This window comes from Pangasianodon hypophthalmus, chromosome 15, assembly GCF_027358585.1.
Source record: "Pangasianodon hypophthalmus isolate fPanHyp1 chromosome 15, fPanHyp1.pri, whole genome shotgun sequence".
Classification (NCBI taxonomy): domain Eukaryota; kingdom Metazoa; phylum Chordata; class Actinopteri; order Siluriformes; family Pangasiidae; genus Pangasianodon; species Pangasianodon hypophthalmus.
In genome coordinates, this window is record NC_069724.1 from 25158768 (window position 1) to 25176882 (window position 18115).

At 37.1% G+C, this 18115-nt stretch overlaps 1 protein-coding gene across 6 annotated transcripts in view; it reads left to right on the forward strand.

The window, feature by feature from the left end:
- The window catches only part of gabrg2 (gamma-aminobutyric acid type A receptor subunit gamma2), a 48858-nt gene extending 38109 nt beyond the window's left edge, over window positions 1–10749 (forward strand). Inside the window, exons 9-11 of one of the 6 annotated variants that reach the window (XM_026910909.3) lie at window positions 661–684; window positions 6910–7187; window positions 9760–10749. In XM_026910909.3, the coding sequence (XP_026766710.1) occupies window positions 661–684; window positions 6910–7187; window positions 9760–9766 (309 nt within the window). In that variant the 3' untranslated portion in view covers window positions 9767–10749. Of the gene's footprint in view, window positions 1–660; window positions 685–6909 lie in introns of all 6 variants that reach the window. The other 5 variants (XM_026910911.3, XM_034311459.2, XM_026910913.3 and 2 more) reach the window with 5 other exon arrangements.
- The last annotated feature ends 7366 nt before the right edge of the window (window positions 10750–18115 follow it).

Sequence of the window (18115 nt, forward strand, 5' to 3'; positions counted from 1 at the left end):
AACTAAATAATTTTAAAAATATTCCATTCTTTAAGTTTACCATCTTAAAAATAAGTTAAATCTTTATATTTTATTAAACATTCTTTTAATTAAGCTTTTCACCTTAAAAACAATTTTAAGTTCTAAAACAAATAATTTTACAATAATTCATTCTTTAATCTTGCCACCTTAATTACTGTTTTAAACTGGAGGCTGTTAGCTTCCGTTACTTGTTAGCCACATTAGCCTCGTAGCTCCACGAAGCTAACTTCACACGCTAAACATTTTCGTGTCGCAGCTAGTTGACGTTGTGGACGTTTAATTTGATTTGAATAATTTTGAGTTGATTTTTGAGTAAAACCTTCAGATCGACTCTCAGCTCTTCCTCCTGCGTGCGTTTTAAATGTTTTAAATGTTTTAAACGTATTAGTGTCTGTGCTGTGTGTGTGTGTGTGTGTGTGTGTGTGTGTCTGTGCTGTGTGTGTGCTGTGTGTGTGTGTGTCTGTGCTGTGTGTGTGTGTGTGTGTGTGTGTGTGTGTGTGTGTGTATGGGTGTGTGTACAGTACGTTCTCTGTGAATTCATTATTTTTTCGACATTTTGTTGTATTTTTGTTGGAGTTCTTTTTAGTTTTTTTCTCTTTTTTTGTTAATTCTTTTTGTTCTTCCTGTTTGTACCAAAAGCTCCTCCGGCTCTTTCCCTCAAAGGTATTTTTGCTTGTGTGTGAGTTTTGCATGTGTGTGTGTGTGTGTGTGTACATACATATATATATATATATATATATATATATATATATATATATATATGCACTGTCTCTGTTCAAGCTAACCCATAATGTTTCCTTACACAAGCACGATTAGCATCACGCTACTGCTAATAACTGCTAAGTGTCTTGCGCTAAGAAGGCGGCGGCTAAAAAACACCACAACTTTAATTCACTCTCCTTTTAGAGCTCGTTAACACAATTGTTTTGCTAATTAAAGATGGTGGCTTCCTTTTTTCTTCGCCTACTGACCTGCCCGTGTGAGTGTGTGTGTGTGTGAGTGTGTGTGTGTGTGTGTGTGTGTGTGTGTGTGTGTGTGGCTTTAACCTGACACTACTTAAGGAGTCAGCGAGCTTTAACAGCCTGAAAAAGACAACCGCGCTAACACACTTTAGCCAGAACGAGCTTTAAAAAATCAATATGAGAATTTTTTTGCAGGTCTGTAATTAAATATCTTTCAGGTCAAGAGGACACTGGATACTAAAAATAATAATAATAATAATAATAATAATAATAAAATGTACCAAATAAAATGAAAAATGGAAAAAGAGAAAGGAAAAAGCCAGAGTACATCAGTAATTTAATACTGAGTTTATAAATTGGAAAAATGTAAACTGTTGATTGAAGACATGAATTTTAAATCAAAAATTTTATAAAAAATTTGCTGAAGCTCATCAGCTTTCAAAAAGTGTTTTTACTTGCTTTTTTTTATGACGCTGTTCACAGCAGCTTTTTACCATTTAAAAATGTAAATGTTTTTCTGTAAATTGTTTTATCTCTCAGTCTTTCAGAAGGAATATTTAATGGGTTTTTTTGCATCTTTGAAAAAAATAATTATTAAAAATTTAAATATGATCTTTAAGCAATTTACCTTTCATTTTAAATTCTAAAACTAAAAAGTTTTTTTGTACTTGCCACTATAAAATTATTTTCAGATTTAGAAATTTCACAAATAATTTTAATTTTGAATTGAGATTTTAATTTTATGTTCTAAAACTTAATTCATTTGTGAAGTATCCAACATTAAAAAAAAAATTAGCTCTAAGACTTAAAAAATGTACAAAATATTTTTAAAATGTTTTTGATTTTGTTAAAATTAAAAAAATTACAGCTTCTAAAACTTTTTTAAGCTCTCTCTTCATCTTTACAAAATAATTCATTGCTTAAAGCCCTAAAAAGCTCAAAAAAAAAAAAATCTGGTGTGTGTTGCGAATAATTTGTAAGGAAATGTGGAACATGGTAATAAAACAAGAGAATTAAAAAAACAGTTTTAAATAATTAGAATAAAAAAAAATGAAAGAAAGACAGAGAGAGAGACAGAGAGAGAGAGAGAGAGAGAGAGAGAGAGAGAGGGATGTCTTGACTCTCCACTCTCAGCGTTGTCTCATTTCACGCCGTTAAAGCTGCAGGTTGTGTTTATTGCTCTTTATTTCCTGCTGCTTTTCTGCACACGCTGTTAGAATCGAGTCACATGACCCGACTCACCCTGAGCAAAGCGCTTAGGCCGCAACTCAATCCGAAACTAGTGCACTTTGTTTATAGGGGACTATAAGCACCCTCAAGGGAACTAGTGCTGGGCAAAACACATTCCTAAAGACACTGAGATGAGTTTTCTGTTCAGGTGTCTCCGCGCTGGTGTGAATGTAAACGACTTTAAAACCTGAGAACCTAAACCAAGTTCTTTATATTAGTCTGATTTGAGTGTAGCATCAATTCTTTTTACTCCACCGGAGCAGACACGAGTCGAGACAAACGTGGTGCACCAAACTCTTAGCGTAGCATTAACATTAAAAAGCTAAACTGATATAAGACAGCTTAAGTGACTAGCTTATGTGGCTAATACACTAGTCACAAACTTCCTATTCACTAAGCAACTAGCAACCTAACCTGTAGTATAGTAAATATACTTTAGCACAATATAGTGTAGTACAGTATAGTGTATTATAGTATAGTAGAGTACAGTATAGCATAACAATGCAGTATAATATAGTACAGCATAGCAGTGTGGTATAATAGAATACAGTATAGTATAGTATAGTATAGTATAGTATAGCAGTGCCGTGTAGTGTAGTATAGTGTAGTATAGTAGGCTATAGTATAGCATAACAGTGAGGTATAATATAGTAGAATATAGTATAGTATAGCAGTGCGGTATAATAGAATACAGTATACTGTAGTATAGTATAGTATACTGTAGTATAGTATAGTATAGTATAGTATAGCAGTGCCGTGTAGTGTAGTGTAGTATAGTAGAATATAGTATAGTATAGCATAGCAGTGCAGTATAATAGAATACAGTATAGTATAGTATAGTATAGTATAGCAGTGCCGTGTAGTGTAGTGTAGTATAGTAAGCTATAGTATAGCATAACAGTGAGGTATAATATAGTAGAATACAGTACAGCACATACTGTAGTGTAGTATAGTAGAATATAGTATAGTATAGCATAGCAGTGCGGTATAATAGAATACAGTATAGTATAGTATAGAAGTGAGGTATAATATAGTAGAATGCAGTATAGTGTAGTATAGTATAATATAATACAATCTAGGGTAGTGTAGTAAAATATAGTATAGCATAGCAGCACGGTACAATATAGTAGAATACAATGTAGTACAGTATAGTGTGGTGTAGTATAGTAATACTTAGTATAGTATAGCATAGCAGTGAGGTATAATAGAATACAGTATAGTGTAGTAGTGTAGTGTAGTAGCATTATAGCATAGAGCAGCAGTGCCTATATACTATAATATAGTAGAATACAGTATAGTATAGTATAGTAAAATATAGTATAGTATAGAATAGGGGTGCAGTGTAATATAGTAGAATACAGTATAGTGTAGTGTAGTAAAATATAGTATAGTATAGAATAGGGGTGCAGTGTAATATAGTAGAATACAGTATAGTGTAGTGTAGTATAGTAAAATATAGTATAGTATAGAATAGGGGTGCAGTGTAATATAGTAGAATACAGTATAGTGTAGTGTAGTGTAGTAAAATATAGTATAGTATAGAATAGGGGTGCAGTGTAATATAGTAGAATACAGTATAGTGTAGTGTAGTGTAGTAAAATATAGTATAGTATAGAATAGGGGTGCAGTGTAATATAGTAGAATACAGTATAGTGTAGTGTAGTATAGTAAAATATAGTATAGTATAGAATAGGGGTGCAGTGTAATATAGTAGAATACAGTATAGTGTAGTGTAGTATAGTAGAATATAGTATAGTATAGAATAGGGGTGCAGTGTAATATAATAGAATGCAGTATAGTGTTGTAGAATATAGTATAGTATAGAATAGGGGTGCAGTGTAATATAGTAGAATACAGTATAGTGTAGTGTAGTATAGTAAAATATAGTATAGTATAGAATAGGGGTGCAGTGTAATATAATAGAATGCAGTATAGTGTTGTAGAATATAGTATAGTATAGAATAGGCGTGCAGAGTAATATAATAGAATGCAGTATAGTGTTGTAGAATATAGTATAGTATAGAATAGGGGTGCAGTGTAATATAATAGAATGCAGTATAGTGTTGTAGAATATAGTATAGTATAGAATAGGGGTGCAGTGTAATATAATAGAATGCAGTATAGTGTTGTAGAATATAGTATAGTATAGAATAGGGGTGCAGAGTAATATAATAGAATGCAGTATAGTGTTGTAGAATATAGTATAGTATAGAATAGGGGTGCAGTGTAATATAATAGAATGCAGTATAGTGTTGTAGAATATAGTATAGTATAGAATAGGGGTGCAGTGTAATATAATAGAATGCAGTATAGTGTTGTAGAATATAGTATAGTATAGAATAGGGGTGCAGTGTAATATAATAGAATGCAGTATAGTGTTGTAGAATATAGTATAGTATAGAATAGGGGTGCAGTGTAATATAATAGAATGCAGTATAGTGTTGTAGAATATAGTATAGTATAGAATAGGGGTGCAGAGTAATATAATAGAATGCAGTATAGTGTTGTAGAATATAGTATAGTATAGAATAGGGGTGCAGTGTAATATAATAGAATGCAGTATAGTGTTGTAGAATATAGTATAGTATAGAATAGGGGTGCAGTGTAATATAATAGAATGCAGTATAGTGTTGTAGAATATAGTATAGTATAGAATAGGGGTGCAGAGTAATATAATAGAATGCAGTATAGTGTTGTAGAATATAGTATAGTATAGAATAGGGGTGCAGTGTAATATAGTAGAATGCAGTGTAGTGTAGTGTAGTATAGTAGAATATAGTATAGTATAGAATAGGGGTGCAGTGTAATATAGTAGAATACAGTATAGTGTAGTGTAGTATAGTAAAATATAGTATAGTATAGAATAGGGGTGCAGTGTAATATAATAGAATGCAGTATAGTGTTGTAGAATATAGTATAGTATAGAATAGGGGTGCAGAGTAATATAATAGAATGCAGTATAGTGTTGTAGAATATAGTATAGTATAGAATAGGGGTGCAGTGTAATATAGTAGAATGCAGTGTAGTGTAGTGTAGTATAGTAGAATATAGTATAGTATAGAATAGGGGTGCAGTGTAATATAGTAGAATACAGTATAGTGTAGTGTAGTATAGTAGAATATAGTATAGTATAGAATAGGGGTGCAGTGTAATATAGTAGAATGCAGTGTAGTGTTGTAGAATATAGTATAGTATAGCGGTGAGGTATAATATAGTAGACTACAGTATAGTGTAGTGTAGTATAGTGTAACAGTGTGATATAGTAGAATATTGTGTAGTACAGTATAGTGTAGTGGTGTAGAATATAGTATAGTATAGCATAGCATAGCAGTGAGGTATAATATAGTAGAATACAGTATAGCATAGTATAGTGTAGTAGTAAATAGTAGAATATAGAGTTTAGCATAGTGTAATATAGTACAGTATATTACAGTATATATACAATTTACGATAGCGAAGTATAGTGTAGTATATTATAGTAGAACATAGTAAAGTATGGTGCAGTAAAGCACGGTGTAATGTAGTCGAATACAGTTTAGTACAGTATAGTGTATAATAGTACAGTATATAGTGTAATATAGAGTACAGTATTATATAGAGTATAATAGGGAGCAGTATAGTGTAGTATAAGTATAGTATAGTGGCTAACAGGTTAACGACTAGCAAAATTTAATTGCACTTTTTGAGTCTTGAACATCATTAAATACGAGCCAGTCAGATTCCAGTATGCAAATGAGAGCCACAAAGCGTCAGTTTACCAAAGAAAAAGGCAGATTTTTTTTAAGATTGTAATTTGCATATTCATAAACAGCTATTTATTGCTAATATTGAATATAGAAGCAATAATGAATCTTTAAAACCCATTTTTGTGATAATTATAGGATAGAGTGTAGTAATAATATCATACCGTTTTATTAAAATGTTATCGTGGAGTGAGAACGTGATACCAGCACACCGATAGCTTTACCCATGATGCATTGCATCTGAGTTTTAAAGGTCAGCTCTGTGAAGTGAGTGTAAACCCACAGAAAGATGCACTTCGTCAGAGGAACCTTCTGGAAGTGTGTGCAGGAGATTAAAGAACACAGAGTGTCTCATTAAAATGTCAGAGAAGGCGACAGTGTGGACGAGCGAAACGGACAAAGTCACGTCCTGCGATTAGCGAGAGTGAAGTGAGGTTACAGCTGGGAGTTTATTACAGCGCTGTAACGGCAGAGAGATTTACTCACCAGAATGAAGCTCCTGCATCTTCAGGTTTAACTGCAGCAGCTCAAAGTTCACGCTGGAGTTTATCATTTCTACGCACGCCAAGGTTTACTGCACAAATAAACCAGTTCATAATTTACACCCGGTTTATTGTTGTTGATACAGTTAGCTAGCATGCTAATAAACTCCGCTGCTGGTTTTAATTACACAATAGGCAGATCTAACATTAATTAGCTTTTTAGCTACTGCGGGACAGATAAAATGAGCTAAACCAGAGTGTTAGCTTAAAGCTGGTGTTATGCTGATTGTTCAGCTAAGATTATCATGCTAACATTAGCTATGCAAGAGTTTTTTTTTTGCATTATTGTGGAAAACATTGTGATTAGCATTGCCCAGCACTAGCATGAGTTCTCTGAGAATTAGTGCTAACATAAGATGGATACATGCTTGTGTATAAATGGACATCGTTGTCCTTTTGTCCCCACTGAAGCAGAACCCGACGGTGGATATCCGTCCCCGCTCGGCAACGGCGATCCAGATGAACAACGCCACGCACATGCAGGAGCGCGACGAGGAGTTCGGCTACGAGTGTCTGGATGGGAAAGACTGCACAAGCTTCTTCTGCTGCTTTGAGGATTGTCGCTCGGGGGCGTGGCGTCACGGCCGCCTGCACATCCGCATCGCCAAGATCGACTCGTACGCGCGCATCTTCTTCCCCACCGCCTTCGGCCTCTTCAACCTCGTCTACTGGGTGTCGTACCTGTACCTGTGAGCGCAGCCGCTACGCCTGCAGCGCAATGCTAACCATACAACATAACGCTAAACATACAATGCTAATCATACAACATGCCGCTAATCCTATAGCGTAACCCTAATCATACAACATAATGCTAGTCATAGAGTAAAAGGCTAATTGTACAAACGCTGCTTTTTTAATACGATATTTATTGCTAACATTTCCTTGTCACTTCCGTCCTGTTTCAATGTGCCCTTGTCGACTTCCCCGTATCTCTGTTGCACACTTCCACAGGACTAAAAACACTAGCTAGTGAAAGACATAGACTAGATAGTGGGATGTAATCCTCTAGATTATTGGATGTGTTGTCCTCTAGCTTGTTGGTGATCTAGTCCCCTAAATGGCGATAGATTAGAAACACCGCAGCTGTGGGAGGTGTAGTCCACTAGATTGATGGAAATGTAGTCCACTAGATAGTGTGACATCTAGTCAGGTAGAAGATGATAAATCAAGTCCACTAGATATGGAGATGTGTAGTCATCTACTTTGTTGGCAATCTAGTCCCCTAGATAGTTAGAGATATCAATAATGGTTATGGAGCACAAACAGTGGAGTGGTAGGGAGGTGTAGTGTACTAGAAAGTGGGATGTAGTAAATGAGATGTAGACTAGATTGAGGAAGCTGGATTATGAGATCTTGTCCCCTAGATTGTAAGTGATGTTGGTTATGGACTAAATATCACAGGATTGTAGGAGGTGTAGTTCACTAGGTGTAGTCCACTAGGTAGCAGAATATCTCTATGAGGATTATAGACTAAATATGACTAGACTGACAGAGATATAGTCCACTAGATTGAAATAATCATGTAGTCCACTAGATATTGGGAGATCCAGTCCGGGTGAAGATGGTAGGTCAAGTCCACTAGATCGTAGGTGATTTAGAGCCCTGGGTAATGAGAGATTTCAGTGACAAATGTAGGCTAGATAGTGAGATGTAGTCCACTAGATTATGGAAGATCAGGTACACTAGATGTTGGAATGTGTAGTCCTCTAGATTGTAGTCTAGTCCAGTAGAACATGATCAAGTTCACTATGGTTTTGAGATGTGTAGTCATCCAGCTTGTGGTTGATCTAGTCCCCTAGGTAGTGGGAGATATCAATGATGGTTATGAACTGGATTTGTGGAAGGTGTAGTCCACTATATAGTGAGAGATGTAGACTAGATAGTGTCAGTTATATTCCACTAGATAATGGGAGATCTAGTCAGGTAGAAAATGGTAGATATGAGTCCACTAGATTGTAGATGTAGTCCACTAGATCGTAGGAGATGTAGTCCACTAGATAGGAGATCTAGTATGCTAGAGTGCTAGTTATTAGGATATCTAGTCCACTAAATAGAGGGATAGGTGGATAGAGTTTACTTGACCTTGGCCTCCTCAACTTCATGTACTGGTTTGTCACAAGATAGTGGAATACCAACTGCATATGGGAAATGTAGTCCACTAGATGGAGGGAGAGCTAGTGCACTAGATTGTGTTAGAGGTAGTCCACTATATAGTGGGAGATATTGTGTAGAATATGATATTGTCCAAGATATGTAGTCCACTAGATAGTGTGAGATTTAGTTCACTAGATGGGGGGAGTCTAGTTCACTAGATAGTGTGAGATGTTGTCCACTAGATAATGGGAAGTCTAGGCCACTACACTGAGTGAGATCTAGTCTTATCTAACAGATTTCACTCGAGTGGTTAAAAGCCCTTAAGGGATTTCACTTAGGGGAAGTCGGCGAGGGTGCGCTGAGAGCAGGATTGGAACAAGGTCCATTTTAATGTTATTTTGCTGTTGTACTCTGAGATGAGTGATAAAAGCTGCTGAAGTTCTGATTGGTTAAAGATGAGTGCAGTGGGTGGGGCTAGGATGAAAGGCGGGGCTAGTGCTCATAGCTTTAACCACACTTGCATTCATATCAAATATCAAATACATTATGAAGTAAGAGACACCTGTTTTCCGGCTTTGTTGTTGTGTTTATTTGATTGTCGTGTCGTCGTGAACAAAGCGAAGGCTGTAGCAACACACTTTTGGGGGCGGGGCTTCGACAAAGCACTTCTGTCACTTCTATCAGGGAATCGGTGAAGTATTTAGATTTGCATGTCTAGTCTAGAGTTCCCAGAATTCCTTTGAATGAACAGGAAGTGATGTCATTAGCAAGTCGACGTGCCACTTTGGACGTTATTTATGAATTATTCTGAAGTGGCGTAACCAGTTGTTTTAGAGTTACACGAAAAAAATGAAATGTGAAATTTATTTATTCAGTATTTATTTCTGTTCGTTAGCTGCCGTGTTTTACGACCGCTGGTAAAAAAAAATCAATGATCTGTACAAAGGATGTAAATATTTAATACTGTACAATGTAGTGATTTATTTATTATCTATTGCATGCACCATTAAAAAAAGCAAACTTATTTAACAATTTTCCATTAATGATTACAAAGTGAATATGAAATTCACCGCTTATATCAGTTTGAAAAATGAAAAACAAATTTAATGTCTGGATCTCATGAACGCATTCATATTTACAACTAATTTATTTTTTATTTATTTCCAGCTCTTGATGTCTGAAAGGAACTTTTTCTCATTTGTATATGGAACCTGTGGGCGTGGCCATCCTTCCTGACATCATCTTTACAAAAAGGACAGTCGAGAACCGTAACTGTTACAGAGTTGATTTCGGTTCTGTGTGTATTTTATTGAATATTTGTGACAGTAGCTAACTACCAAGCTAGCCATTTGTGTCGCTTTTTTGTCAGCTAGCTAGCTATATATAATTCCTTATTTCACTGATATATTAGCTAGCTTTTGATTTATGTTGAGCCAGTATACGTCAGTGACACATCCTAAATGTATGCTATTTTATCCTAATGAATAAAATGTTTCAATCTCGCATCAGTACGACGTGATTTTTATTTAAACATTGTAATAAACCATGTGATGAATTTCAGCCAATGGAACAGTATTTATGATGTCAGGAAGGACCACGACAGTCCTCTTCGTAATGTTTTTAAACACAAAGCCGTAATCGACTTTCCCTTACAAAGCAGGACAGGAGTGTGTACCTGAACAGTGTTAATGGTACAGTACAGTGTATTTCCTTTGCTAAATAGCTGCTGTGCTAATTAGCTACCTTGCTAACTAGCTAGAAGAACAACGTGGAGGAATAAAAACCTGACCTGAACTCACGCTATTTGATGAACTCAAATGTGATCATTTTAAAAGTATTTTATTTTGAAAAGCTGATAGTCAGATTGCTGCAGTGGATTCTGCGGAATTTGTGCACGCTCATATCGAGTCCGTTCTCTTTAACGAACATTTACTCGAGCTGATAACGTGATTTAACAACAGTGGCGAAGGAGATTCAACCAACAGGGAAACACGGAGACGTCAAAGAGGACGTGTTAAAGAGGATCGAGAGCAGCCGTGGATGAAAAACACAGACTTTTAATTTTCAGCTACGGATGGACGGGATATGATTTTTCTGAACTGAAGCGTAATTATTATAAATATTAACACAGGAAAATAAACACATGTATGGAATTACTGTGAGGACATTTTGGTCTTATTTTTTTATTTATTATGGCACTCATCAAGGATTTGTTTCATCCAAACTTTTACTTTTTATCATAAATTAAGGTGCTTTACATCAAATTAATTTAGTAAGATTAAGAGTTTGACAAGATTTAATTTAATAAGCTTAAGATTAACTTCATTTTGTGGGTTTTAGGACATTTCCAGAGAAGTTTAATAACATTTGTGAGATGACCATGCTAGCTAAGCTAACTAACTGAATTATTTCATTAACTTTTGTTTGTTTGTTTGTTTATAGTGTAATGAGACCTTTGATGTCTAACAGGATGGAATTAGTTTTCTTTCTTCCTCTTGTTAAAAGAGACAAATGTATTGACTATGAATATTCTGAATATTGAATATTCTGGCTAGCTGTAAATATAGATTTATTCCAAATTCCTCTGTTTTACAATCCAGTCACATTTACATACAAGGCCATAGTGTGTGATTTGAGAATTAGCCTTTTTTAAAGTTTATTTCCGTTTTTATTTTAGTGACTGGCAGCAAACCACCATGAAGGCATGTGCAAATTTTGTCCCTGTTATTTGTCCTTGAATTATCCGGATTGAACAAGTCAAATTGGCATGCACGGGCTTCCAAACACAAAGCTAAATGAGGCAGAAAGTCTGATTTTCCCGCAGCTGAGGCTCTGGAGCAGATCAACACATTCAGCCTCACGTCCTCTGAAAATATTTCTGCGTTAAGAGAAGCAGAGATGCAAACAGCTCGACGAGCTCGATTTATCTGAGTTAGGTCTGAGGTGACACACTACAGATCTCTGAGGTCACTGAGAAGAACTGACAAGAACAAAGCAATCAGCAGTGTAGGGAAAAATAAATTGTAATAATTGCATTTACAGAATCAGGCTTGTTAGCTGAGCTAGCATTGTGAAATATTGCTGACAGAAGTTTTGTTAGCACTAGTTCTGCAGTCATATCAGTCCTCAGCATGGTAACCTCCCTATAGTGACCCTCCTCTTAGTAACTTTCCCTATGGTACCATCCACATGGTAACCGCCCCACAGTAGCCTCACCATGGTAATCAGATTAATAATATCCTTTTCCATTGTAAAACCTCCCAATAGGAACTTTTCCCAACTCTTACCATAATAACGCTCCCTATAGTAACCCTCCCTTCAGTATCCCTCCTCATGGTGACCCTCCCCATAGTAACTCTTCACACAATAACCCTCCACATGGTAACCCTCCCCATAGTAACTCTTCACACAGTAACCCTCCACATGGTAACCCTCCCCATAGTAACTCTTCACACAGTAACCCTCCACATGGTAACCCTCCCCATAGTAACTCTTCACACAGTGACCCTCCCCACAACAAACTTATCCATAATTTATGTGCCTTTAGTAACCCTCCCCATAGTAACTCTTCACACAATAACCCTCCACATGGTAATCCTCCCCATAGTAACTCTTCCAATAGTAAACCTCCCCATAGTAACTCTTCACACAATAACCCTCCACATGGTAATCCTCCCCATAGTAACTCTTCCAATAGTAAACCTCCCCATAGTAACTCTTCACACAATAACCCTCCACATGGTAATCCTCCCCATAGTAACTCTTCCAATAGTAAACCTCCCCATAGTAACTCTTCACACAGTAACCCTCCACATGATAACCCTCCCCAATAGTAACTCTTGCGACAGTAACCCTACCCCAAGCAACTCTTCCCATAGTAACCCTCCCCAATAGTAACTCTGCCCAGAGTAACCCTCCACATAGTAACTTTTCCCATAGCAACCTCCCCAATAGTAACTCCTCCCACAATAAACCTCCCCAATAGTAACTCCTCCCACAATAAACCTCCCCAATAGTAACTCTTCCCACAATAACCCTAACCCTAGTAACTCTCCCCATAGTATCTCTTCCCATAGTAACCCTCTGCATAGTACCTCTTCCGCACAGTAACCCTACCCCTATTAACTCTTCCCACATTAACTATCCCCACAGTGACTCTTCCCACAGTAAACTTTCCTAATAGTAACTCTCCCCACAGTAACCTTCCCCAATGGAAACTCTTCCCACAGTAACCCTACCCCTAGTAACTCCACATATAGTATTCCTCCCTACACTAACTGTTCCCACAGTAATCTTCTCCAATAGTAACTCTTCCCACAGTAACCCTACCCCTATTAACTCTTCCCACAGTAACCCTACCCCTATTAACTCTTCCCACAGTAACCCTACCCCTATTAACTCTTCCCACAGTAACCCTACCCCTATTAACTCTTCCCACAGTAACCCTACCCCTATTAACTCTTCCCACAGTAACCCTACCCCTATTAACTCTTCCCACAGTAACCCTACCCCTATTAACTCTTCCCACAGTAACCCTACCCCTAGTAACTCTTCCCATAGTAACCCTACCCCTAGTAACCCTACCCCTAGTAACTCTTCCCATAGTAACCCTACCCCTAGTAACCCTACCCATAGTAACTCTTCCCATAGTAACTCTTCCCACAGTAACCCTACCAAATAGGAGCCCTTCCCTTAGTAACCCTACCCCTAGTAACTCCTCCCATAATAATTCTCCCCACAGTAGCCCTCCCTAACAGTAACTCCTCCCAAAGTAACCATCCCCATAGTAACTCTTCCTGTAATAACCATGCCCATAGTAACCCTAACCCTCCCTCTAGTATCTTTTCCCACAATAACCCTCGCCACAATAAATGTGCCCATAGCAGCTGTCTCCATAGTAACCCTCCCCGCACTGAATAAATCCTGGAAGTTGAGTTGACCTTTTGAGCACATTAAAACCTTTACATTTATGGCAGATGACTTATCTAGCATTACTTACTGATGTGAAAGGACATTGCATTTTTACAACTGAGCAGTTGATGGTTAAGGGCCTTTAAGGGCTCAAGGGGCCAGCAGGAGCAGATTGTTTGTGCTGGGATTTGAACTCGTCACCTTCATCACCACTCAGTAGGCTAATATCTTAACCAGTGAGAACATGATGGGGTTGCATCCTGTAACTGATCCTAAAGAGAATTTTCGTAATGGTTTCCATCAGATTCCAGAAGGTTTCTATTCAGGATTTTCTGTTTACTATGAAACACCACCAAAATGCAACAGGGCTTTCTTTCAAAATAATAAAATTAGATAAACCATCAGGAACCATTAGGAACAATGTAATCTATTAAACTACCACTACACACCACCAAAACCCATTAGGAACCAGTATAAGTCTCTTATCATTTTTATTTATTTATAGAACCTTTTTTTTTTGCAATATTAGCAAAGGAATATTATGTTTAGTAAATTGAGGAAACAAAGTTTGTGTTCATGATTTAAATCTGATGAATCATGGAGCAGTATTTTTGATTTAAAGAGACATTTTTTTAAGTGCACTTTTTCTTGCCAGTGGACTTCAGCCCACAGTGGCACACTCACACTAACACACTCACACTAATACTCTCACACTAATACACTCCTACACCTGCGTCGCTAAATCGCTTCTGGATAAAGTGCAGCATCGAGCTCAGGGACGATTGATGAACTCTCGAACCCCAAGCGACAGAAAGAGCTTCACCTCCTTCAGCTGAAAATAAGATGAGTTTCTTTCTCTCTCTCTCTCTCTCTCTCTCTCTCTCTCTCTTGCTCTGGTGGCTGCAGGAACTCAAATCGAATCTGCAGAGCAATGAGACGAGACGAACACGTCGCCGGTGTGAATGAAAATGAATGAGAGACGCTGCATTGGGCGAGTTCAGTCCTGTTGGTATCTCTCAGGCTAAATGAGAAAAAAAACACATTGGTACACTCGTTTAAACATTAAAAAAAAATGAAAACACAATTATATCCATTGTTCAGGTTGAGAAAATGTGTAATTTAAGTAATGTAATAATACCAATCAGATTAAAACAATAAAATACAATAAAGTTGAAGTGTTTGTCACTGCGAGTTCTCAGTGTTGAGTGTGGAGTTGAGAGACGTTGTTGAGCTGCAGCCTCATGAGAAATCAATAAAACATGACATTTTGAGAGTGTTAGCTCCAGCGTGGCTTTAAATAATCTCTCTGAAACCCCTGTCTTGTCTGTCTCCGTCTGGTTTAAGTCAGGGGGTTAAGTCAGTCTTTGATCAGTGGAGCTAGTTTAACACTAATGAGGTGTATCATTTCACAGGCACTTAAGCTACATCACAACTAATAGTGTGTAAAATGATCATAGATCAAAAATATGTTGCATACAGTGACATTTCACCATCACCAGCTAAGCAGAGACACGATCCAACGTAAACAGGAAGTACTACAACTACAATCAAGACAAAGCGGCTAGTTTTTATCAGTGTAACATTTACCACAAGTTAGTGTCTTTTAAAATCATAGGTTAATAGATTTTAAAAAAATCAAAATTAAACTGTTTGTTCCGTTTTTTTCTGCTGTTTGGGAACAAAAATTAACAGCATTGTATTGAACTATACCAATAAAAATCTGCTGCAAATTTAATCTGCATTTCACACCGAACTAAATAACGAGCATGACATTATATCACTAGTAAAGTTTGTAAAATAGTTTGTGATCTTTTTAACAGTCTGAATTTGATCTACAACTTTTTTTTGCACACATGGAGAAAAGTGCACTCTACACTGCCTGTATAAAAACAGATTATTTATACATTATCGTATGATCCATCATGTTTAAGTACCATTACGGTCAGTGTGTTTCAGAGAGACGGCTGTGTTTGGTGATCATGCTCAATGCAAAAATCGTGGATGTTGCACACACACTAGGGGTTGGGTCTAAGTTTTAAGTTATAAATTAAAGCTAAGTTGAAATTGTGTTAGGGTGGACTCGCACTAGGCTTTCTGTACCGTGCCTGAGCATGTTTGACTAGTGTGATCTCTCCGTACCGTGCCAGGGCATGGTATGCTGATCCGTGCCCAGAACCGCTTGACGAGGTGGGCTCAGGCACGGATCAGTTGGACTCGGGTGCAGTACACGTGGCCGAGCACAGAACTCGAAACATGACGTCAATGACGCAACCGTTCCATTTAACAAGTGAGTAAAGCTATAAAGTAAAGCTGGCGAGTCAAGCTGCAAATTCTTCCCTCAACATCAGCTTCCTCTGTAAAAATCTTCTGGTACGTGCAGCATGATTAAGTGAAAATCGCCGAGCTGCATAAGTGATAAATCTATTAGGCAATCTTGATGAGCATATGATAGCTTACAATGTGTTCATGTCGTGTTGGAATTACAGTAATTACTAGCATCATAACTGTAAAAAAGACATTTATGTTTTCATTAAATCCATAATCAGAGTGTGATGTCACATTATAAACAAATAGTTACACAGTTAGCACAATTCAGAGAATAACAAGTCAATAGCAAACATTTCCTGTCATTTTCTAATAGTAAAATGTTGCTTCACTTCCTGTCTGAGAGACATTAGAGCTTTATGTATTATGGATTTGCATAGAAACAGCTAATTACAGTTCCAGCAGATGAATAAGTCCGAGCCATCATCTAATAATTACCGTAATTTCAACATGACGGTAACATGTTTAGCCGTGATGCTAAACTGGAGGCCATAAGCTATAAAGACACATAAAAAATCAAAACGCAGACGTCAGATTTTCAGCAGTGAGTCCTGCAGTAATATTAAACTCATAATATCTCTCCTTTGTACAGTTTAACATCCTCAGAATTTATATCACTTCATAAACACTTCTACTTAAACAGATTAAACTGTAATTTATGAGGAACAAAGAAACTCCAACACTTTAATACAGAGAGGAAAGACAAAGTCAGACTGTAGAGTCAGGTCCAAAAGTCAGACGTTAAAAACACATCCTGCTTTTATCTCACTGCATGTTCTTTCAACTTCTTCAACTTTTAATTAAATAACCAAACTGTTTTAAAAAGCTGGTAATAAGGAAATATAAATAAGGATAGTGGACTTAAAGTGCTGTATTTTCAGAGGCAAATGAACAAATCGCAGATGTTATTTCCAGATGCTTTGAAGAATCTGTGACACATGAAATGTCAATACACTCGTTCACAGACAAACTCATGAAACAGGGAAGTAAAGTCTGGAGCAGAGTTGTGAAACTTTATTTTCTTCATAATTTTATTTCATATTAAAACTGAGACACAATATCAAGTGTAAGGCCTGTTACATCTCCAAGTTCGCAAACGCGACCGCGAGTGTGTGAGTTGATGCGAGTCTTTGGGCTGAAACACCGTATGTATGTAAGCGAACGTAAATGAAAACGCCTGCCTTCGCTAAAGCACGTTCCTGTTGTACATAATCCACGTGTTCTTGCATTACTGTGGTGGTTATAAAGCGGGCGATGAAGAGTCTTTAAAACGTTTTCAAACATTTCCAGTAACATTACTGAATCATGAAATTTGGAGTAGTGCTTTATAAAACCAAAGAGCCATCCAAGCATTCCCAGAAAAGCCGGATAGCCGTAGCGTCTCGCAGCTTCCCTGCTCCAGACAGCCTTCCACGTTTTCTTGGCTCTGACAAATCTGTCTCGAAAACATTTCCATTTTCACCTGATGTTTTTTTTTCTAACAGAGCATATCATTTCTTGCCAGAGATTTTAAATTGCTGTGTGATCAGAGTGCAGAGCCGATAACGTATCACATGCGTGTTTATATGAACAAACCAGCTCTCTGTGTTCCACGTGTGATTGACACCTTATTTCTTTTAATATAAATGTTGTCTTAGAGGTTTATTTTATGGCTTCTGCATTAGTGAGCCAGTAAAACTTCAACAAAACTTCAGTGTTGCAGAAAAATTTCAGTAAAGAAGGCAAGATATTCCATAATTGATTAGATTTCAGACAAGAGACAGAACGCTGTCAAGATTTCGGTGGAAAATCAGAAGTGAGTGAGAGTCAAAGTCTCCAGAAGAACTGAGGCAGATTCTCCAGCATGCTCAGTAACACTTCCAGCTCATTTCCTCATAAAACTGCACACACTGCACCTCAGATACTGTTTATTTTTAAAGCGAAGGATCGTCACATTAAATACTGACTTTGTTTCATTTATTACTGTTTACTGCTCTTTATAGGATTTTTTAAGGTAAAAACATTTCATTTCATTATTTTTGAAGGCATCTTTGCTGTAGATGATGATTGTCGTGTGTGAAATATTCATTTTTGAACACTGATGGAATAAAAGCATTTCTCTGTAGCTCACTCAGACTTCAGGATGTGACTGTATCCTGCTCTGGTTGTGTTTTTCAATCAGCATCAGTGTGAATCTCAGCGTGGCCTTAGTGCTGCAGCAGCATCTCTCACTCACACACACACACACACACACACACACACATACTCACTCAGGTCTGGCGAGGAGACGTGAGGTCCTGCAGGTTCA